Here is a 21,168-nt window from a genome sequence, read left to right as displayed (position 1 = left end):
CTGCACAATACATTAAATCCAGGCGCATTAAACTATCAAAGCTTCTTATTTCAAAACTTTGTCATATACTTAGTAGCGCATTTCACAATCTTCTCTCGTACGTTACACTAGTCGTCCATCAACCCGACTGCATGCATATTTATCTCTCATTCCCACCCTCTAAGCAAAAGGGGGAAAAAAAAGACTGATTAGAGAAAATATAATTGCAAAGGTCATTTAGGCATCTCTCTCTTTTAGAAAGGGGCTCTACAGAGGGAGGGGGGTAAGGTTTGTGCACTTGTGCCCAGGTTACGAAATTGGCATTGAAGAGTGAAAGGAAAGAAGCAAAAGTGGTGTGCAATGCAAAGGGATTAAGGCATGAGATTGAAGAAAAAAACTTTTACTATGAGATGAAGAAGGTACCACAAATACAAAAGCAGATCATAGTGACGATGAGATCTCATGTGGAGATACCTGTGGACATTGAACACCGCATGATCCGCCACCATTCCTACTATATTCAATTTACTTTCTCAACAAACACAAACTTTTCTTTCTTCTGCATCTTTGCTACGATGCTTTTCTTCCACGCCTGAACTACAAACAACCCATAATTAATTTTACTTTTAGATTGCCTTTTCCCACAATGAAATGTAAGATAGAATAAAGAAGATAAGCAAGACAATAACTAATGGTTAGACTATGTAGAAAGCAGGAGTTACCTACACTATGCGTGGTTAACGTCTAGACCGAGATTTGCACCGAAACTCGGCAAGGAGTGCTGTGTGATCGGAGGACCATATTGGGGATGGAAGTGCTGTATCTTTCCTCAAGCTCTCCTCATCCAGGAGCTCTAACAAAGACTCCACTGTTAAAGTGTCCGCTGGAGAAACAGTGATCAAATTTCCATTTAAAAATTCATCCCAGTTGAATAAAATGAATTGAAAAAAAAAAAAAAAAAAAAAGAACAGAAGTCTGTAGGCAGAGATATACCTGTGTAGAAAATGTAGTCCAGGGTTCCAATAAAATCTCTAGTACAATTCGTAAATAAGGGTTCATTTGTTGTAGGATCCAGCCTTTTCTTCTGCTTATCTGAACCGTTACCAACTCCCTTTATTGCAAAGTAGGAGTATGCACTAACCTGAAGAGGAATCATCATTCAGCTTTCCAACAGGGAATATAACTTCCAATCCGACCTCCATTTATTAATTCTTGACCACAACCTTAAAGGTGAAAAACAGATGAACTTATCATCGACAGACATCGAAAATGTAGATAGAAGATTTACCAAAGGTAGTTGATGTGACAATTTGCTATGCGGCTGACATAGATTTAGAGAATCTACAGCTAAATCTGGATGTGTTGGTTCCACCTTCCCCCTAGCAAGGAGATGATGTGGGGCACTGCAACAACGTTCAATTACTAAGATAATTGTGCAAATCTTTGACATAACCATATGATGCTATTTGACAATAAGTGCAAATAAAGAACTACGCAGAAAACAAACCTTCCAGGAACAGAATTAAAATCCCCACAGACCAACATTGGAATATCTGCACTAACAGCTATTTTCTCCAGTCCTTTCAATAAAGTATGCACCTAGTTTCCAGAATGTTAAACCAAACCAGTCATAATCAAGGGGAGAAAAGGAAAAAGTAGGAAAATACAATATAGTATAATGCAAATCAAATTACCTGCCAGAGTTTGACATCTTTTAAATCTTGATTCCCATTAATATGCGTATTAGCCTAATAAACAGAAATAGGAAATGTTAGCGAACACTGGAATCTAAGCAGGAGAAAAGGTGTAAGGAGACTGCAAGTCTGGCTCCCCCAACGACTGCAAATTACAGAAAAACAACCAAAAGAATCCAACTCTATGACTCTGCTTGTAGAGTAGCATATCAAATAGCACGGTTGAAATTTCGAAACAGAAACCAAAAGTGTCCAGAGACAATCAAAACCCATGAGGGTGTCTAAGAATACCGAACATATTCTAGGCTTTGGACATAGAATAACCCACTAAGTTCACAGAAAAATAGGTTTTCCATGATGCATCAGAAAAAGCAAGCATGACACACTGCTGCATACTTAGCAGTCCTAAAAGAAAAACCTTTGGAAAGAAAAAATAGACATTAGATATTTATAGTAAATTCACAAGCCTCATCAATAATATTAACTAGCAGTTATATTGAAGGCACGACAAAATCAGACCACAGAAACATTAAACAAACATTCCAGAATTCTTACCACGCAAACAAGCTGCCTTTTTCCTGGATTATCAACCGTTGGAGTGCTGAATTTTGATTCAAGAACTACGATAAGTGCAACATCATCCTAACAATCCATGCAGCACACACTTACATATTAATTCACAACAAGCTTTGCAGTCAAAACGCATGGCTAAGAGGTGGGAAAGAAGCACCAAGCTAATCACCTTGATTAATCTGTTTAAAGCATTTCTCTTTTGAGCAGTTAAAATAGTAGCTGGGTCAGTCAAAGATTGTGCAGCTTTGTTGAACTCAACCTGCAAACAAGCCAAAATACATTTAGGACGCAGCAACACACAGAATGTAAAAAGATAAAGACACTTCCTAACCTCATATTTTTTGACATGAGCAAATCTATCTCTACGAAAAAATGTTGCACAGCCATCAATTGTTTGAATGTTCCCATTGTAGACCTGAAAAAAGACAAATACATAGGATGAAAACAAACAGACCTTCAAATTGAATATAAATATTATATATAGGGAATATACAAATGAAAAGTGTGAAATCAACCTCATTGGTTTTTCTCTTGTAAAGTGCTTGATAACCATGTTTGTCAAGTTCAGGAGCAAAAAATTCCAGAAAGTGATCGCTCTGAACCTGTTTAGAAAAGATGAATATATTGTAAACTGCTTCATACACGAACATTCAATATTTGACTAAAAGAAAGTTGGAGAAATCCCAACTTTTCACAATGTTGTGAAGTTAACAAAGTCCACACTTCAGAAAGAATAAACAAGAAAGAGAATGTTTTAAAATTTTGCTCTTTTATAGTTTCCTTGGACCTATCTATTCCATCTCTCATTATTTGGGATACTACTCATCTCTTTGAGCTGAAAATAGAAATATTTTTAGTGTCATCTTTTTTTGTATAATTAGAAGGCATCCTCTATATCATTCAAATTGCACAATTGAATGTCTAACTTGAGCCTTACTGACACGTGTGATCAATAATCAATAAACATTTGCTTGACACTCCACCTTCGTCACATATTACATACATCACAGAAAATTAACACGTGCTGTGGCTTAGATTGTTTCAGTCAGTATGACAAATCTTTTTAAAGAAATTTACAAAATTAATACAAAATGAAACATGCTTATAAATAATAAAGTTATAACCAAAATAAGTAAATACTAACATTGGTTAAAACACATAAGTTTACATTTTAGACATCATAACAGCACCAGATATCTTACAAAATTTAACAAAATCAATGCCAAATGAAGAATCTTACGGACAATGAACTTATGATCATGTAAATACACAACACAGTTTAGTTAAAAGAATAACTTTGAAATCCATACCAACACAAAATGGGGGTCTCAGAGTACTGCAGCTAGTACCCAAATATCATATTTATGTATTTTCATCTACCAAACGTAATTTATTAAAACGTAGTCAAATTTCTTCAAAAATATTTACTGCATTCTTTATCGACTTTAAAGTAGATATACGGTATTGCAAGGTCCTGAAAATTTATAATGCTTAGAAAATTTCATTCTTAACAGAGCAAACTTCTTGAATTTTAACATATGTCACCAACGCAACTATAGACAAAATTATATTTGTGCACAAACATGAAGAGGAGTGATACCTACCTCCTGAAGACAAATTATATCTGCACGATAGCCAACTATTTCCCGAAGCAAATTTTGTCGCCGATATGGCCACGAAAGGGCCCATGAAGGGCAATAACTGAATGTTTCACTTGTGGCATAAACATCAGCCAAAATATTGTAGGAAAGCACTGTAAAAGTTCCTGATGATGATACTCGACCATCCAAATCCATCTTTCCCATCGTATCAACCCCATTAACAGGTATTAAGTGACGTGGAGTAGGAGATGGAGCTGGAATGACCCGAGAAGTTGAGACAGTAAGTGGAGATGCCACAGATAACATGGTTTCCACATCAACCACAGCACATTCAAACTTGAGAACGTGGCCAATATCTTCAGCCGTTGGTGTGTAACTCTTACAGCGTCCAACTTCTAACCAAGTTTCCACACCAGTCTTTTGGGTAACAGCTGCAGGGTACAATGTTGTTGAACCATTGAGCATGCTAGAAGAGCTGGGGTTGATGGCACCAGGTGCTGCATTATTATTATTGTTATGACGTCCAAATAACTCTTCCTCTTCATTACTATTTTCATTCATAGCACTAGCAGCACGGTCATGTAGAACACGATGATGCTGCCAAGAATCAGAAAAGCATTTGGTGGTGCAATGATAACTTTTAAAAGCAGGAATTTTGGCTTTAACACAACCTAAACATTGTAAAGTGGCTTGCTCAGAAGGATGTACACTACAAACAGCAACTTTTTTATCACTTTGTAAGCGATACCTGAAAACAATTTATGTAATAAGTTTAACATCAGCAGCAGCATTTTGAAAAAAAGACAGATATCGAACCACGGTAATTTCAAATATCTACATAGGAAAAAAAAAAATAGATCTCGCAGAAAAGTTAATAATTGGATTTTCAAACTGTAGTAACATTTAAGGGCTACATTCTTCTGCGCAGAGATTAAAAATAATAAAATAAAATAATAACATATTAGCTTAAGGCTAAGGCTTTTATTCCATCCAAGGTTCAATTCTCCACCTCTACTTGGACCTTTGTATAAATTTGCTAATCATTTCTTTCCAAAATCCCTAGAATCTAGCATGAAAGAACAGTGAAAGGATTCATCTCTATCTCATTTTCCTTTACAGTCTTAATTTCTTACTCCCAGTCGTCTATGATTGAAGCCACCACTCCCTCCAGAGCTACATTATGCCCTCCCCCAAGCTCCCACCTCTATTTTTTTCATTCATCAAACTAAGAGATGTAGCTTTTTATGAGGAAACTCCATCCACTTATGGACAAAAGTTCAACAAATTTCTGACGACCAAAGCTTGATTTAGATATCACAAATTTTCATTTTTTTTGTTCCAAAATTCTTGAAACTACTCTAGTCACTATGATCGAATCCAACCTAGCATGAAGTCCCATTATTTACTCATTACAACTTTATGCTAGTTGCCACAAAACATCGGATTGTAAAAGGATCCACCATAACCTCTTAGCAAAGAGAGTTGATTTTCCAAGCATTAAATTTTCAATCTCCAACACACCTTCTTCGACAGCTTTCCAGATGACTAAAAAACAAACAAAAGACAGTAACAACTCCGAACACGTACAAAAATACCAATTCAGTAGAAAATAATATTTAGTATCTTAATAAAAAAAACAGATAATTTCATACAAATTAATCTCTAATTCATAAATAATGGTCATGGTCATCTTTTTCCATAAAACAGGAAGCCAATAGAAAGAACAGCAGAAAACTAGTTTGAAATGCTAATCAAGCTATGCAAAAGACCAAAAAAAAAAAAAAAAAATGCAGCCACTGCGGTTCATGTCAATTTACAATAAAAGCTGTTTCAAGAATAATCACTAAACCGCAACCACATCCAATTGAAGTACCATGACCGTGAAGTAGTAAACAACCAATAAACGACAGTAACCACAGACTGAAAACCAATTCAAATTACGCAACAAACTACTCAAACTTACCATCTGTATCTCAGGAATTGACCGCCAAGTGCAGCGGACTCAGAAACATCATCAGTGCTAATGTTCTTATCAGGCCGTCGATGGAGCACGTAGGGCGTGAGTTCGCAACCTACAATAGGAATATCAGAGGGCAGGTGCACGCGTACCACGTTCAGCATGCTTCAGTCTCGTCAATCGTCACAGCACGGCAAGTCTACGAGCGCGAATCGAACGCAACAAAAACCAATAACAACAAGACCAGAAACACTCGCAGCTTTACGTAGATCACAAAAGGCAGAGAGATGGCGGATACCTGGCGGATCCGCCATTTACACTCGGCGAAAAACCGCCAGAGTTCAGCTACTAAACTGCAGGTTCAAAAATCAGAAATCCGCAGAGATCTTGAAAGGAGGAGATTCAGGAAGTAGAACAGTGAAGGAAGTGAAACAGATCGGCCAAATGGAATCGGAAAATCGGAGAATCGGAGAGAGAGAGAAGAACGGAGGAAGAACAAAGGATCGTTGATTAGGGTTTTACAGAAAGGAAGCGCCAAAATTTTGGAGTTTTTTCTCTCCTTTTTCCGATTTTAATGCCTTTGGAAGTGAAGCGAACGAGAGAAGACCTGGAGACGGAGCGCAGAGGAAGAAGGGCTTTTATAGTACCACTCTTCTGTTCTTTCTATTTATCCTCTTAATTTTTGTATTATTGCTAATTTTCTTCTCCTTATTTTTTCAAATAAATTAAATTTTTTAAAATAAAAATAAAATAAATAAACTTTCCCGAGTCCTTAAACTTTTAATTACGTGTCTAACACGAAAGGTATCTACAAAGTAAACGTGCATCAGTATATCATTTTACTAAATGCGTTCTAATTCTCAAGTCAGTATACAGGTTCGAGGTTCGAGTTGTTGCTGAGATAGCAAGCAAAAATTTTAGTATATCTACGGTATGAAGTGACTACCGAGAACTATAGTGACCATAAAATAGGATAGCTGAGCTGTGAAATTTACTCGTACTGTGATCTCCGACAAATCTTACGTCGAGAAGTGTCCTATACAAAGATATCTGTAGCAAACTCTCATTTTTTTTCGTTTTCTGTAGGTAAACATTGGAGATTTTTTGTTCGTGTTTTAGGGCAATTCCACGCGGTATGTTATGAACTTAAAATCAAAACCCTAACTCGAGAACCCTAATTGGGTCATTTGAACCCGTTTGTGAAAAAACTTAATTACGGTCAATATTTTTCGACGTTACTGTAAAGAATACTCGATTAGATGTCAAGATGTTGGTATCGTCTAAGGTCTGACACATTGAAGCGTTTACCTAAGATTAGTTGAGTCATATATCGTTCGATGAACCTCGTGAAGAACATGCTTCTAATAGTCACAACGATGAAACGATGAGATTCGTATAGACTAGTTTGTTGTGTGAGAGCTAGGGTCGATATGGGTGTTCGTGGGTCGGATCAGGTTGCAACAACCAACTCGAGCTCATATCCAATGGCACAAATGATTAATTTCGTAGCATTTTATATTTTTTGAAAATGGGGTTTGAGACGGTTTTGGAAAGCATTTATATGCTAACAAATATAATTAATGAAAACAACAACATTGGTAACGTATAATCCGAATATGGAGAGTTGACAACTACTCGTACATCGGGAGGTAAATTGCCTTTAACAAGAGTAAACATCAAAAGCGGTAAGAAGTTACATGCCGTAAAAAAATATATGGAAAGTAAATAACTACGCTCAATGAATGGAAAGTAAGAAGAGCGTGAAATGTCGTGTAGTCATAGTCAACATCTCTTACGACATCCTCTCCCACTTAATTGGTTGTCATCTCTATAAACCGACTTTACTCAAACTTAGCCACTTAAATAATGACCGACCTTAAATCCGAGACACTCTCACTTGATCTCTATATTAAGGAATTCGTTTCATTTCACAGAAGACTCTAGCACCCGTCTTTTAGGTTTGTCGGCTAACCATGGCTCCTCAGCTAAGAACTTTTCGACTTCTTTCTCGACGGTATTCTTCAGTATGAAATTAGGTTTAGACGTCTTGTCAACTTGATAAGCATTTGGTCGCCCATTTGGAACTCCGAAGAACGTTACTTTTAATCAACCCACATTTTCAAACGTTTTGATATATTCTCCAAACATACAAGGTTTTCTCGGATGTTTGTTTCTACACTTCTATGAAGTGGTATGCTCGAGAATATATTTTTACACGGGTGGTCAATAACCTCTGGCATAAGCTCCATGCTCGAATAACTCTAACAATTTTTTTTTACCATAGGATAAAAAAAAAAAAAAAAAAAAAAATATACATATATATATATATATAAAACAAATTATTGGGGTTTTTTATTTATATATTGAAATTTTTGAATTTTAAAATAATTAATTATAAAAAAAAATAGAGAAAAAAAAAAACAAAAAAACAAAAAAGGGAAAATTTTTGAGCTTTGATCCATTTGCCACAGAACGGCCCACTTTCATTCGGCCCACTTTTCGTTCGGCCCACTTTTCGTTCGGCCCACTTTCATTCGGCCCACTTTTCGTTCGGCCCCCTTTCATTCGGCCCACTTTTATTCGGCCCATTAAAAGAAAAACCCTCAAACCCTAACTGTGGCGCTATATAAATACATAAAACCTAGGGTTTCTTTCATTTGTGAGAGTGTGAGGGAAGAGTTTTATCCTGCTGAGAGGGAAAGATGCCGGCTGGCCATGGACTTCGCTCTCGTACCAGAGACCTCTTCGCCAGGCCCTTCAGGAAGAAGGGTTACATTGCCCTCACTACATACCTGAGGACCTACAAGATTGGCGACTATGTCGACATCAAGGTTAATGGCGCCATCCATAAAGGTATGCCTCACAAGTTCTATCATGGCCGCACTGGTCGTGTGTGGAACGTTACCAAGCGCGCCATCGGCGTGGAGATTAACAAGCAGGTTCGTTCGATTTCCGATTCCTTTCATTTTTCGATTAATTCTGTTTTCGTTTTGTTTTTTTTTTTATTATATCTGTTCTGGTTTTGGAAATGTTTAAAATTTTAGTGTTTTAGGTCTCGGATTGTGTTTGATTTGTGTAGTAACTTGTTTAGGTTTAGGCTGGATAAGTTGTGGACTCTGTTCTGTTTATATTTCGCTGGTTCTTATTGATTTGATCTTAGGATGGGAATATTTATCCGTTAATTTTTATAGAAAATCACATGGTGAATGTTTTTGTAGTTGCGCGGTTTCAGATTGTCGAATGCTAACTATGTTTGTTTGACGTTGCTGGGAATTCACATCATATTTTAGTTGTCTGCAAATAATTAGTTCGTCACATGTGTTTGAAGACAAATTTTCAGTGAATCTCTACTAGTGGCGTGAATCGATTCGGGTTCAGAACAGCTAAATCAAGTCGTAACATAAATTGCTCGATTGTGATTCGAGCAATAAACTTTCACTTTTGTCCTGATTCTAATGAATAAAATTTGCAGGTGGGTAACAGAATAATTAAGAAGCGGATTCATGTACGTGTTGAGCATGTCCAACCCTCTAGATGCGCCGAAGAATTCGTACTGCGAAAGGTTAAGAATGATCAACTGAAGGCCGACGCCAAGGCTAAAGGTGAAGTCATTTGCACAAAGAGGCAGCCAGAAGGCCCCAAACCAGGGTTTATGGTTGAAGGTGCATTGATGGAGACTGTTACTCCAATTCCCTACGATGTCGTCAATGATCTTAAGGGAGGTTATTAGAATTATCTTCATCATTGAACTTGCTTTGTTTGGCTGTTTTTTGTTTTGGTCTATGAACTTATTGGATAGTGTTACAATTTTCTCGTTATGCACCTAAATTTTGGATACGAATCTTATCTGTTAAATTGTTCCTTATTTTTCTGGATTTTGCCATAGCCTTTGATACATGAGTGTAGTTTCAGCTGATTAATCCATCTGTTTTGATGCATTTGGTTCTCTCTAATTCCTTAAATCTTTTGCATGTTCATGAATCAATTTGTTTCGCAGTTGAAGATTGATAATGCTTGTGTTCATTCTAATATGTTTAGTTATAATTTCATTTTGGTTGCCCTATATTTTTAAACGTCCAATTTTAGCCTCAGCTTATTGTTTACTTTTTTTCAAAAATGAAATTAGGGCTCCTATAAAGTTTTGAAATTCATATTATGTTTTTTCATACATTAAAATATAGTTACTTTTTTTTTTAATCAAATTAAAGTTGTATTTAACGTTTGTGGTTATTGAAATCTAAGGTTTTTAGTTTTTGAAAATGAACTCAAAATTTACCTACTGTTATTTTTATTTTCCTTCTAAAACTTTTGTTTTTAAATGGTAAAAACATAAAATTGATTGTAGAGAAAATATAAATAAATAAGTAATTTTAAAAATATGAATCACTGTTGTAAAAATTGTATCTTTCCTAAGCTGTTTGTGGGTGAGGAGCGTTTCATATATTCAATAATGAAGAACGTATCCATATTTTTTAATCGAATGAGCTATTAAAATTCGATTCTGTCTCATGTTTTCTAATTGAATGAGCTATTAAAATTCAATTCTGTCTTATTGATGTTTTTTTTTAGTACTCTAAAAAATAACGTTTACTCTCTCCACTACTCCATTTGTCAATGGAGTATTTTTTGGGTTTTCAAAACCGCTAGTTCATTCTTGCTGTCATTCGTTTTTATTTTCAATCGATATGGGATCTCATAATTTACCTCATTTGGGACCCAATGTCCTCCCTAGCACTCGTTTCTCTCGTTTCTATTTTCAATCGATATGGGATCTCATAATTTACCTCATTTGGGACCCGATGTCCTCCCTAGCACTCGTTTCTCCCATCTTTCGTAATTTGGATTGATTTGGTGGTGACTTAAAGAAGGGCAAACTTTTACTAACCAAATTTTGAATAGAAGCACTTTTACTAACCAAATTTTGAATAAAAGCAAATAAATTTTCCACTTTGGTTTGAAAGGGATCTTTCTAATTATTTGCTATGTCCTCATTTTATGATTATGATGAGCTAACGTAGCCATCGGAAGAAGTTCATAACCCAACCTAATCTTCTGTTTTAACTCAGCCCGATTGTTTGAGATCTTTTATTTATTTATTTATTTTTAAATCTTACATATTTACATTATCATTAAAATTAGTTACAAACTAAACTAAATTTTCTTAATATTTTTAAAGGTAGGTTTGAGTTGTAACCCTATTTTTGAATACCCGACCAAAAAATGTAAACTTGCATACTAAATAAAAAATATACCCTCGTCTTCTTTTTTCCATTGCCAATTATACCCTCGTCTTCTTCACGCGCCGTTGGATTTAGCCCAATTTTGTCTGTTCCACTCATAACTCAAAACCTAAGACTAAACCAGAGAATTTGCTGCGGAACCAAACGAAACGAAAATCTTCCGAGTCAGTTTCAATCCACTATGGGCACTAGAGAAGTCTACGAACAGAAGCTAAGAAGGGGCAATCTCTACCATGAACCCACCATGAATCCAGGCCTCGGATCGCCTCGTTGCCCTCGCTGTTTCTCTCTTCTTAAACCCGATCCTGTATTTTTCTCCTCTTCTTCTATTTAAATCAGCATCTTATAGTTTCTATTCTGGAATCCATGTTTGATTTTGGCGTGTTTTCTGTTGCTGATTCAGGATAAAAGTGAATGGGCCATAAATCCTGTTCTCCATAGTACCACCGCAGTGGTGAGTTCCTCCTCACTTTCTAATTTTCCCTTTTTGATTTCTTCTTGAAATTTTTGAATGCTTCTAGGTTTTTGATTCTCCAGCGATGAATTTGTACTCTATGTTGTGTTCTGTAAGTTAATCTGCTGTTGGATAGTTGATGGACGTTTCTGGATCAACAATTTCGAAGTTGAATTCTATCCAGTTCCTCCTATTATCAATTGGATTATCGTAAAAGATAATAGGAAAGAAGTTTATGAATGCTTTTGTTATAAACATTGTGGTTTCCATGTCTTTTTGAATATTCTTATACTGCCTTGTTCAACAGGCAGGATCAGGTCTTGGTGGGTTGCTTAGTGCAGTTCATGCTTTCAATACGGGTAATCATAATGAACTTTCATAAATGTTTCATTTGATTTGCACAATTGCTTATCGTTTACTTTCATTACAGGGATCCCACACCTTCAAAATCATGTCAAGGGACCAAAGTGGCTTCCCTTTGTAATTGGGGTATGCCTTCTTATTAAATTATGAAATTGATTTTGTTCTTGTTGTTAATTATCATTGGAGTTGGGTGGATTACTTGATGCTTGTGAGTTGTGTTCCATCAACTGTTTATGTGACTTCCTTCCTTGTCTCTTTGTTGATAGGTGCCTGTCCTGTTATTGTGTTCTGGTGCCGGTGCTGCATTTGGAGGTATGTTAGCAGATTGTCTTTGCTTATTCTCTCTTTGAATAAAGATTTATGTTTCGTTGGTCGGTTGTTTTTCATTTATTTTAAAACAAGGTTGATTACTGCGTTGAAATACATGAATAAGGGAAGGATTAGAACCTACCTAGGAACTTTGAATGTGCCTCTCCACCTGAAAACTGGGAAAGAAGCTTGGAATTCCATTACTCTATCATGGGGCCTTGGCTTCATCAGGCTTTTTATCTTTTTGATGGTATGGTTGACCTTTGGTCTTAGAGATGATTTAGTGAATTTGTGACTCTCAAGTGAAAAGAATGTTTGTTTACTAACTAGATGCTCGTTCACGTATCACTCGTACCAACTGTCGCCTTAAAGTGAATGAGAAGGTTGTCATGTCCGAATCCATTTTACCCCTTGAAAATTGTAACAGCCCAATCCCACCGCTTGCAGATATTGTCCTCTTTCGGTTTTCTCTTTCGGGCTTCACCTCAAGGTTTTTAAAATGTGTATTCTGAGGAGAGGTTTCCACACCCTTTATAAAGAATGCTTCGTTCCCCTTTCCAACCGATGTGGGATCACAATCCACCCCCCTTCGGGGTCCAGCATCCTCGCTGGCACACCGCTTGGTGTCTGGCTCTGATACCAATTGTAACAACCCAAGCTCACCGCTAGCAGATAGTGCTCTCTTTAGGCTTTCCCTTTCGAGCTTCCTCTCAAGGTTTTTAAAACGTGTAGGCTAGAGAGAGGTTTCCACACCTTATAAAAACTGCTTCATTCCCCTCTCCAACCGATGTGGGATCTCACAATCCACCCACCTTCGGAGCTCAATGTCCTCGCTAGTACACCGCTCGGAGTCCACCCCCTTTAGGGCTTAGCATCCTTGTGGCATACCGCCCGGTCTTGGGCTCTGATACCATTTGTAACAGCTGAAGCCCATCGCTAGCAAATATTGTCCTCTTTGGGCTTTTCCTTTCGGGTTTCCCCTCAAGATTTTTAAAACGCGTATGCTATGGAGAGGTTTCCACACCTTTATAAAGAATGCTTCGTTCCCCTCTCCAACCGAGGTGGGACCTCACAAAAACACTAATGATAGGTCAAATACATTAGTTGCACCGTGCTAACATGTTAGTATTTTCTGATGCAAGGACATACGAACGAGTTTAGAATGAGACACTAGCACATTGAGTAGTCTTCCTCCTTCCTTTTTCAGCCCAATGAAAACAAAATCATTATATTAGGATGATTATAATGAAAGAAAGATTTTAAGACACTAATCAATTTCTTTGTTGCTTATTAACTGTGCAGGTTTTGCTCTTCCAAGATTTACTCAACTCACTGTAACATCCTACTATGCCACCTCCAGTGCTTCCCATTATGGAGTTTCGCTTCTCACTCGAAGAATTGAAGACAATCACACGTCTCGAACTCGGGCTCAATGATTTTCACAGGTCACATAAGTTCAAGTAAGCAATCTCCTTCCCTTTTCCTTTTTTTTTTCTGCTGGAAATTTTGCAAAATCATGTTTGGCTGTAGATTTAGAACGTCTGATTTGTGCTTGCTTTTGGTAAGACACCTTATCATATATGTAAATTGCAGAGAGTATCCGTTTAGATACATTATGTGCAAATAATCATAACGTTATTGATTACAGTTGTGCGACTTCCAGCCACCAAGGCTGTTGAGAATTTTGTATAATGTTATTGACGATCATGAAAATTTACAGCGGTAATGCTATTTATGTAGTAGTTTATTGAAAGCCATTTCTGCAACGGTGATGGATGGTTGGCTTTTTGAAGCACAAGCTGGGTCTCACGAGTTTATGCAGTAGTTTACGGTTGTGCAACTAATGTATTTGACCTGTCATTAGTGTTTTTGTGAGATCCCACGTCGGTTGGGGAGGAGAACGAAACAAGGGTATGAAAACCTCTCCCTAGTAGACGCGTTTTAAAAGAATCCTGAAAGGAAAAGTCCAAAGACGATAATATCTACTAGTAGTGAGCTTGGACAGTTACAGTTTCTCTCTCTATCTCCGTTCTATTTTCGATGGCGACCGACCTTATTTATTTGTCCACTGCTTACACTAGCGAACGTCTCCTTATCGATTATACTTATGTCTCTTTTCAATCGTGATAGTGTGAACAATGGAATAGCCCTACACGCGACAGTGGTCTCACAAGTTTATGCAGTAGTTTTTGTGTTTTTGTGATTTTGTGAGATTCCACATCGGTTGGGGGAGAACGAAACAAGGGTATGGAAACCTCTCCCCCTGGTAGATGTGTTTTAAAAGAATCCTGAAAGGGAAAGTCCAAAGAGGATAATATCTACTAGCAGTGGGCTTGGGCAGTTACAATTTCTCTCTCTCTCTCTTCTATTTTCGACGACGACCAGTCTTATTTATTCGTCCACTGCTTACGCTAGCGAACGTCTCCTCGATTATACTTACGTTGGCGAACGTCTCTTTTCAATCGTGATAGTGTGAACGATGGAATAGCCCTACACGCAATAGTGGTTGAGAGACTATAAAAATGAGGACCCTATTCTCCATAGATCTTTTCTGGACAAAGTGAAAGGAACAACGACTTATTGATCCAATTGCCTCCAGTCCAAATTAACGTATGCCGACAGAAAGAAAACTCGAGAATGTCAAAATTTGAACCCAATCATTCAACCCTTGCTAAATAATGAACCCAACTCAGTCAACTCGAGAATGTCAAAATTTGAACCCAATCATTCAACCCTAGCCGTTATTTTTTTGGGTTTGGTTGATTTGGATTGCTGTAAAATATCTATTTATTTATTTTCTAATATTTAATTAAGTTGACAATGTTGAGTTATTAGAGAATAAATAATAAAATTATAAATATGAAATTAAATAAAAATGAAATAAATATGGGTATGGTAAGCAAAAATATATATCTTAAAACTACATTTTATCTATCCATTCATATTGATTTAAAAATTTCATTATTTACGTCTTAATTATTCTTTCGATATAGTCCAAATTAAATTATTGAGGTTTGGAAACCACAAATTATTCATTTCATCGATGATATGATATTCATTTTTTTAAAGTTTAAATGAAAATGACACCATCTTTTATTAGTATTACAAAAATAATTGTCGACTATAAGAATTTGCTCATGAACGAACACTAATCAGATTCATCATACGTTATAGAATACGAATAGCTATGTCATCCATGTTACGTCGGTATACAGATTTATTGGATATTATAAAGTAGGAACCGAGGGATAATTTAAGTTCGGTAATATGAAATTTGAATCCAATTTGTTTACCCAAATCAACATCTTTCATTATGGGAATTTAAATTTTTAATGCTAAGAAGAAAATAAATTTGAATATGAAAAAAAGAAAGAGCTTCCAAAAATCAACACAAAAAGAAGAAAACCAAAATGTGGGTGAGTTCTTGTTGAGTCACCAATCGCCATATCCGCCAGCCATGAATTTTCTGGCAGCGGCACCATCTGTCCCACCACCGTTCCGCCAGTAGCCGCCCCTGCTCCCGCCGTCTTCGGCGGCGAATCTGTCGACGATTTCAGGCTGCACATCCCAGAATCAACAGTTAAATTTGTGCACTTTTTTTTTTTTTTTTTTAAACTATTTTGTTCTCGATTTTTAAAATAATTATTTTTATTTCTAAACTTAGAAGGTTATTTATTATAAGCTAAATTAATAAAAAAAATATTTTATTTAAAATAATGTTTAAAAAGTTTAATTAATATCTTTTCAACTTTTTTTAAAAAAATTTAAGAATATCTTTACCGTTCAAATTACATTTCTATGTAATTTTACATTTTTTAAGTTTTATAATAAAAAAATTAAAATAAATTATTATAGTTAATATATGGATGAAAACAAACCTTTTATAAATTATTTCTAAATTTTTAACCTAACATTTTATAAAAAAAATTGGGTTCTTAAATGGTCAAAAAAAGAATTTTCTTTTAAGGTGAAATATATATATATATATATATATTGAAAATTTAAAGTTAAAAATGGAATTAACTTAAAAAGTTTAAAAAGAATAAAATTTTATTTTTAAAAATTAAAATTAAATAAAATTAATAAGATGTAATAAGAGTTTTATGGTGTTCTACCTTGGGGAAGAAGGGCAAAATGTGACAGTATAGTCGGCGCCGGAGCAAGTGAAGGTGCTGGTGGCGTCGTCGTAGGCGTAACTATATGACCGAGGACACGCCGATTTAAAAATTGTAGAGTATTTCGTTGGCTTACAGGTCGCCGGTGAACCATACGCGCCGCTGCAGCAGTACTCCGGCGTCCCAAATTTTTCACACGCGCTACTACACGCGCCGCCGTTCGCCACCTTAAGCTCCGCTGGACACTGTCTGTTTAAATCCGTCACGCACCCAGTCGACCCACACGCGCCGGTCCCGCCGGTCCCCTCGACAATTATCGGCAAATTGTAGCCATCGACAAGACTAGTGTCGTAGAAGTCCGGCGACATGGCAGAGCCTGACCCGAGAGTGAACTCCACCAGTGTGGCCGGCGGGGCAGCTCCGTTGCCGTTGCACTCAATTTCGCCGGACCCACAATCACCTGTAATACAGGCACCGCGGCCGGCGCCATCGAAGCTGCAGCCAGTTCGACCCCAGAACCGACCGGACCAGGCGGCCGGCGCTTGAAAAGTCCTGGTACCTCCTTTACGAAGCTCGAAACCGGTGGTGTCGAATTTCAAGCTTCCGGCGCCGGAGAGAATTCCCGGCCAGACAGTGAAATCGCACTTATTCACAAACGTAAATTTATCTCCAAAAGCCCCTAAAAATTCAAAAAAATGAAATGGGTATTACTTAAAATTGAAGAATTCAATACCAAAAGGCTCAAAAATTAAAGAACTGAAATTACCAATGGAAATTTGTAGAAGAAAGAACAAGAAAATGGAACAAGAAACAGAGTGATTTCCAAACAAATCCATGAAAAATGGAATCACTTCTCAAAAATTTCACTAATGTTCTTCTGATTTAGCCTTTAATTCTCAGAAATGTGGGATTTTGGGATGAAAATAGAAGTGGGTTTTTGGATTGGGAGTTGTTTTAAGCTATGGAAGCTCTGTTTTTGTGTATGGAGGGGAGAGTTCTTGCTTATGGGTATGGAAATGAGTATAAATATAGAGATATTGGGAAGAAAAATGGATGGGGAAAGGGGAAAGAGGAAAGTTGCTTTTTATCCATCCACAATAGTGGGTCCATTGTATTTTGTGGATTGAAACGATAGGGAGCGGCCAAGATTCATTTCGAGATATCATTTAACCCGAGCAGATTCATTTTGAGATATCATTGACTCTGGAGAACTGGAACGGAGAATCTCAGTGTAGGGAGAATGGGGAGGAAGCTTTCTCCGATCCCGTCTTGTCCAGGAATATCTCTAAACTCATGTCTTGCTAGCACGGAAGAGCATGCTACTGTTGTTTTCTTGCACTTATTTCATGAACTTCTCTATACTCACGGCCCAGAAATATGAGAGAACCCATCTCCGTGCATCCACTTATACTCTCTAAGTGCGTCCTAACCTTTACTTTTGAGATAATAATTGATATTTTATTTATTAAATTGAATTAAAGATTAAAAAAAAAATTAAAAACGGGCTTTATTAAGAGTATTTTATATAATTTAATCTCGAGCTTATATACTCTAAACTACTTGAATATATATAACTTTATTAAAGTCTAATTAATCTCTCTTAAAGTCTTAATCGAATAGAGTTAGTTAGCATTAAAAAAAGGAATTAGATGCTAAAATTCATCACTTTTATCGTATTAGTTGTCATAATTAAATTCTATAATCGTGATCATCTACATCACACCAACTAGTTAATTGCAACATCGTACCTAATAAGATGAGTCTAATATAGATAAGATTAATTTGTAATATTTTTAAATTAAATTTTAAACCATTTATATTAGAACCCTTTTATATATATAGGAGAACTGTTCGCATCATGACACTTTTCAATCTTGACATAAATGGTCGAATGAGTGCTACTTGAGGGTTGGCCCTTGTCTGCCTTATTGTCGGGGTCACAACCTACTTTCTCTTAAGGAGATTGTGACACTCTCCCCCACTTAACCTAGCCATTGTCCTCTATGGCTTTCTCAGGAGCACAATCGTATTGCTGATTGTGACATATAACTATATACAAGACAAGCTTAAACATTCTCTGACATCAAGATACGGGAATGATGAAAGCTATTAATTCGATAGCTTTACTCGTCTCATGAGTTACAAAAAAAACTTCAATCAAGCTGAGAATTTGGTTGGACGAACTAATTTTCTTATTGTCGTGTTAGGAACAGATTTCTTGTTCGAACGCTAACGAAATGCTTAACAGTAACGTGATATTGCCTATCATTATTCAGATTAATAATCATGAATCAATTAAAGAAGATATCGATAATTATAATGGAAGCAATCATAATGATCATGATGAACAAAACATTGTGGCTCTTCTCAACCCCACAAAATGGGAAGATAATAGAAATTCTTGGAAAGTATGAATTAATAAAAAGAGGAAAAATCTAAATTGCTCATTGTTTATGCATACGTGGCAATATATGATTGGTTCCCAAATGAACTACCGTTATCTTGACGTAAGTATTGTCTCTTTTCGATTTGGCAGATTTGTCTCCAACAAAACATGTCGTAATTCACTATTATATAATAATTTGATAATTAATTAATGGATAAATTACGCAAAACAATGAAAAAAAAAAATTTTCAAATTTTTAAGTAATTGAAATTAAGCTAAATTGGGTTGAGTTTTTAGAAAACTAAAAAATTCGGTTCGATTTGTAGGTTGATATTTTTTCAGTCAGGTCAACAGACCCAACTTGAGAATCACGTTTGTAATTGATGTTAGTGATATATTGTGATTTATAAATGTGCAAACTCATTCCTAATAGACGCGTTTTAAAATTTTTGAGGTTGACGACGATACATAACGAGCTAAAGTGGACAATATCTACTAGCGGTGAGTTTGAGCTGTTATAATATGATTTTTTTAAAATAATTCAAAAAATAAAATAAACTACAACCCAATAACCCAATTCGAAAATAGAAAATTGGGTTGTGAACTCTATCCGAGTTGTTCAAGGTTTAGTGTACGGTTTTGGATAAGTTGGGATACGGTGATTTTGGGGTACGGTTTTGGATCAGTTGGGGTACGGTGAGCTTGAGCTATTACAATATCTGAAGTTGAGATCAGTTGGGGTACGGTTTCGGATAGAAGCTCAGGAATCAACTTGCTAATTCTCGTATGATACGTGAAAAGAGATTTAGAGACGAATCGAAAAAGATCGAAAGCTAGTAAAGAAGGGCACATGGGTGATGTAGGAATAGCACATTTATATTCATTTCATATCATTGATATCTAAAATCCCACATGAACTCCACTCTTTGGCCTTCTTCTAACACTCAACTTCCTATCTTTATGTTCTTTTTTCAACCTTTCATGTGGGGAAGCTTTGAGCTTTCTATTTGCCTTTTGTGAGAGACAAACACCATGTTATTCTTGCCCGATCGAAACAATGAATTATCGACGCGATTCAAATGTTATTGTATAAAGTATTGTTGTTTGGGTAAGATTTGATTATCGACGTGAGTTGATAACTCGATAAGATATGATGGGGCCGAGGATTTAATCATGTAGCTTATGTTTGAATAACGCTGGTCATCTCCCAAAGAGAAATCTCTGCTTGATTCGAGAGATGTAATTGGTAACCGAGCTAAAGGGTTTTAGGGACTGAGTTTGACTTTTACTCGGTTGTTTTGTTTGTATTTCTTTTTTTTATTTAAATATTTTCCCCAATGTTTTTTTAATGACGTACACGGGCTAAGTTGAAAAAATCTTTTGAATCTAGTTGAGTTGGTGACTCGAGAAACTCAAATTAAAGTCAACAACATAACTCAATCAAACCATTGATTTTGGAGATCTTATTTATCTACCGTATATATTACTAAAATCTTGTTCAAATATCAATCATTTACAAATTTAAATACATGTTTGACAACTGTTCTTATTTTTTAAAAATAGGACAGTGGTTAGTTGGATTGTAAGACTATTTTAGGTTGGTCCGGTTGACTCGATCAAAAAAGGTCAAATCACAAACGAAAATAAATCTTCTATTTTCAAAAATTAAACCTAATCCAAACCGAAAAAAACTAACCTAACCTAACCTGGTTCGGGTTGGATAGTCTGGGTCATCTGGTCATATGAGCACCCCTGATGTTTTTTAACTGAATTTGAATAACTTTATCGCCGTAAAATCCATTCGTCATAGTGATGGAAGGTTCATGATCTCCACCGACCTTATATTATAAATATATATAATATTATTAATTACTCTAAAGTTCAATTAAATATTATAAAGTCGTGAACTTATGTGCACCATGTGACATGTATAAATTATTGAAGTTATATGAATCATTAATGGGTTTCATTGGTGTCCTAATTTGGAGGTTTTTACTCACAAAAAAATTATTACTTTAAATGTCGATAGCTTAATTTAGATAGAGTAATATAACTGACCTTAACGTGACAACAATAATACAAGTTGTGAGGAAGAACGCGACTTACAAAAAAAAAAAAAAAAAAAGAAATTTGCATATCGGTATGGTGTTTGTCGCATTAGCTATGATGCGTACGTTAGCAACGAATTTAAATGTAACAAGGATTTTAGTAGTGAAGAAATGTGAGATCCCACGTTAGTTAGAGAAGGGAACAAAATATTTCTTATAACGGTGTGAAAACCTCTCCCTAGTAGACGTGTTTTAAAATCGTGAGACTGATGATGTTACGTAATGGGCTAAAGCGGATAATATCTACTAGCGGTAGTCTCGGGCTGTTACAAATGTTAACAGAGTCAGGCATTGAGCGATGTGCCAGTGAGGATGCTAGGCCCTGAAGGGGGGTAGATTGTGAGATCTCACATCGGTTGGAGAGAGGAACGAAACATTTCTTATAAGGG

General features: G+C 36.1%; 4 protein-coding genes across 10 annotated transcripts; 2 read left to right on the top strand and 2 right to left on the bottom strand.

Annotated features, from left to right (window-relative positions):
• Positions 1 to 19: 19 nt before the first annotated feature.
• LOC111800379 (carbon catabolite repressor protein 4 homolog 1) lies at positions 20 to 6,431 on the bottom strand. 7 transcript variants are annotated; one of them, XR_002815983.2, is made up of 13 exons: positions 5,811 to 6,431; positions 3,851 to 4,595; positions 2,762 to 2,848; positions 2,578 to 2,661; positions 2,416 to 2,505; positions 2,229 to 2,315; positions 1,674 to 1,727; positions 1,487 to 1,578; positions 1,268 to 1,382; positions 973 to 1,120; positions 702 to 862; positions 454 to 576; positions 20 to 159 (listed from the first exon to the last, which is right to left on the bottom strand). XR_002815983.2 is itself a non-coding variant. In XM_023684040.2 (12 exons), the coding sequence occupies exons 1-11, from the start codon at positions 5,966 to 5,968 to the stop codon at positions 717 to 719; spliced, it is 1,806 nt and encodes a 601-aa protein (XP_023539808.1). In that variant the 5' UTR covers positions 5,969 to 6,431; the 3' UTR covers positions 364 to 576; positions 702 to 716. The 7 variants fall into 7 exon arrangements, 4 of the variants coding, with proteins under 4 accessions (XP_023539808.1, XP_023539810.1, XP_023539809.1 ...); XR_015422197.1 differs by having other exon boundaries at positions 706 to 862; XR_015422198.1 differs by having other exon boundaries at positions 454 to 571; positions 706 to 862.
• A 2,020-nt stretch (positions 6,432 to 8,451) lies between these two features.
• Positions 8,452 to 9,742, top strand: LOC111801022 (large ribosomal subunit protein eL21x/eL21w). The gene is made up of 2 exons (XM_023684978.2): positions 8,452 to 8,743; positions 9,277 to 9,742. Exons 1-2 carry the CDS (start codon positions 8,507 to 8,509, stop codon positions 9,532 to 9,534), a joined length of 495 nt encoding a protein of 164 aa, XP_023540746.1. The 5' UTR covers positions 8,452 to 8,506; the 3' UTR covers positions 9,535 to 9,742.
• A 1,397-nt stretch (positions 9,743 to 11,139) lies between these two features.
• LOC111799746 (uncharacterized) lies at positions 11,140 to 13,923 on the top strand. Its single transcript, XM_023683205.2, has 6 exons — positions 11,140 to 11,351; positions 11,448 to 11,498; positions 11,806 to 11,857; positions 11,929 to 11,987; positions 12,128 to 12,173; positions 13,473 to 13,923. Exons 1-6 carry the CDS (start codon positions 11,226 to 11,228, stop codon positions 13,604 to 13,606), a joined length of 468 nt encoding a protein of 155 aa, XP_023538973.1. The 5' UTR covers positions 11,140 to 11,225; the 3' UTR covers positions 13,607 to 13,923.
• A 1,437-nt stretch (positions 13,924 to 15,360) lies between these two features.
• Positions 15,361 to 17,658, bottom strand: LOC111800494 (thaumatin-like protein 1). Its single transcript, XM_023684211.2, has 3 exons — positions 17,052 to 17,658; positions 16,286 to 16,964; positions 15,361 to 15,728 (listed from the first exon to the last, which is right to left on the bottom strand). The coding sequence occupies exons 1-3, from the start codon at positions 17,119 to 17,121 to the stop codon at positions 15,506 to 15,508; spliced, it is 972 nt and encodes a 323-aa protein (XP_023539979.2). The 5' UTR covers positions 17,122 to 17,658; the 3' UTR covers positions 15,361 to 15,505.
• Positions 17,659 to 21,168: the final 3,510 nt, after the last annotated feature.

The sequence above is a fragment of the Cucurbita pepo genome, chromosome 8 (genome assembly GCF_057944985.1).
Source record: "Cucurbita pepo subsp. pepo isolate OVF chromosome 8, ASM5794498v1, whole genome shotgun sequence".
Taxonomy (NCBI): domain Eukaryota; kingdom Viridiplantae; phylum Streptophyta; class Magnoliopsida; order Cucurbitales; family Cucurbitaceae; genus Cucurbita; species Cucurbita pepo.
Note: the sequence above shows the minus strand (reverse complement) of the source record. Positions and strands in the feature narration are given on the sequence as shown.

Excerpts from the sequence above, each read along its gene's own strand:
- LOC111801022 (XM_023684978.2), top strand. The coding sequence starts at position 8,507 with ATGCCGGCTGGCCATGGACTTCGCTCTCGTACCAGAGACCTCTTCGCC. Across the intron at positions 8,744-9,276 it reads GCGTGGAGATTAACAAGCAG|GTGGGTAACAGAATAATTAA; the intron begins GTTCGTTCGATT and ends TAAAATTTGCAG.
- LOC111800379 (XM_023684040.2), bottom strand. The coding sequence starts at position 5,968 with ATGCTGAACGTGGTACGCGTGCACCTGCCCTCTGATATTCCTATTGTA. Across the intron at positions 4,596-5,810 it reads CAATTCCTGAGATACAGATG|GTATCGCTTACAAAGTGATA; the intron begins GTAAGTTTGAGT and ends AATTGTTTTCAG. Across the intron at positions 2,849-3,850 it reads ATATAATTTGTCTTCAGGAG|GTTCAGAGCGATCACTTTCT; the intron begins GTAGGTATCACT and ends TTTTCTAAACAG.
- LOC111800494 (XM_023684211.2), bottom strand. The coding sequence starts at position 17,121 with ATGGATTTGTTTGGAAATCACTCTGTTTCTTGTTCCATTTTCTTGTTC. Across the intron at positions 16,965-17,051 it reads TCTTCTACAAATTTCCATTG|GGGCTTTTGGAGATAAATTT; the intron begins GTAATTTCAGTT and ends TTGAATTTTTAG. Across the intron at positions 15,729-16,285 it reads TTTTGCCCTTCTTCCCCAAG|CCTGAAATCGTCGACAGATT; the intron begins GTAGAACACCAT and ends TGGGATGTGCAG.
- LOC111799746 (XM_023683205.2), top strand. The coding sequence starts at position 11,226 with ATGGGCACTAGAGAAGTCTACGAACAGAAGCTAAGAAGGGGCAATCTC. Across the intron at positions 11,858-11,928 it reads AGTTCATGCTTTCAATACGG|GGATCCCACACCTTCAAAAT; the intron begins GTAATCATAATG and ends CTTTCATTACAG. Across the intron at positions 11,988-12,127 it reads GGCTTCCCTTTGTAATTGGG|GTGCCTGTCCTGTTATTGTG; the intron begins GTATGCCTTCTT and ends CTTTGTTGATAG.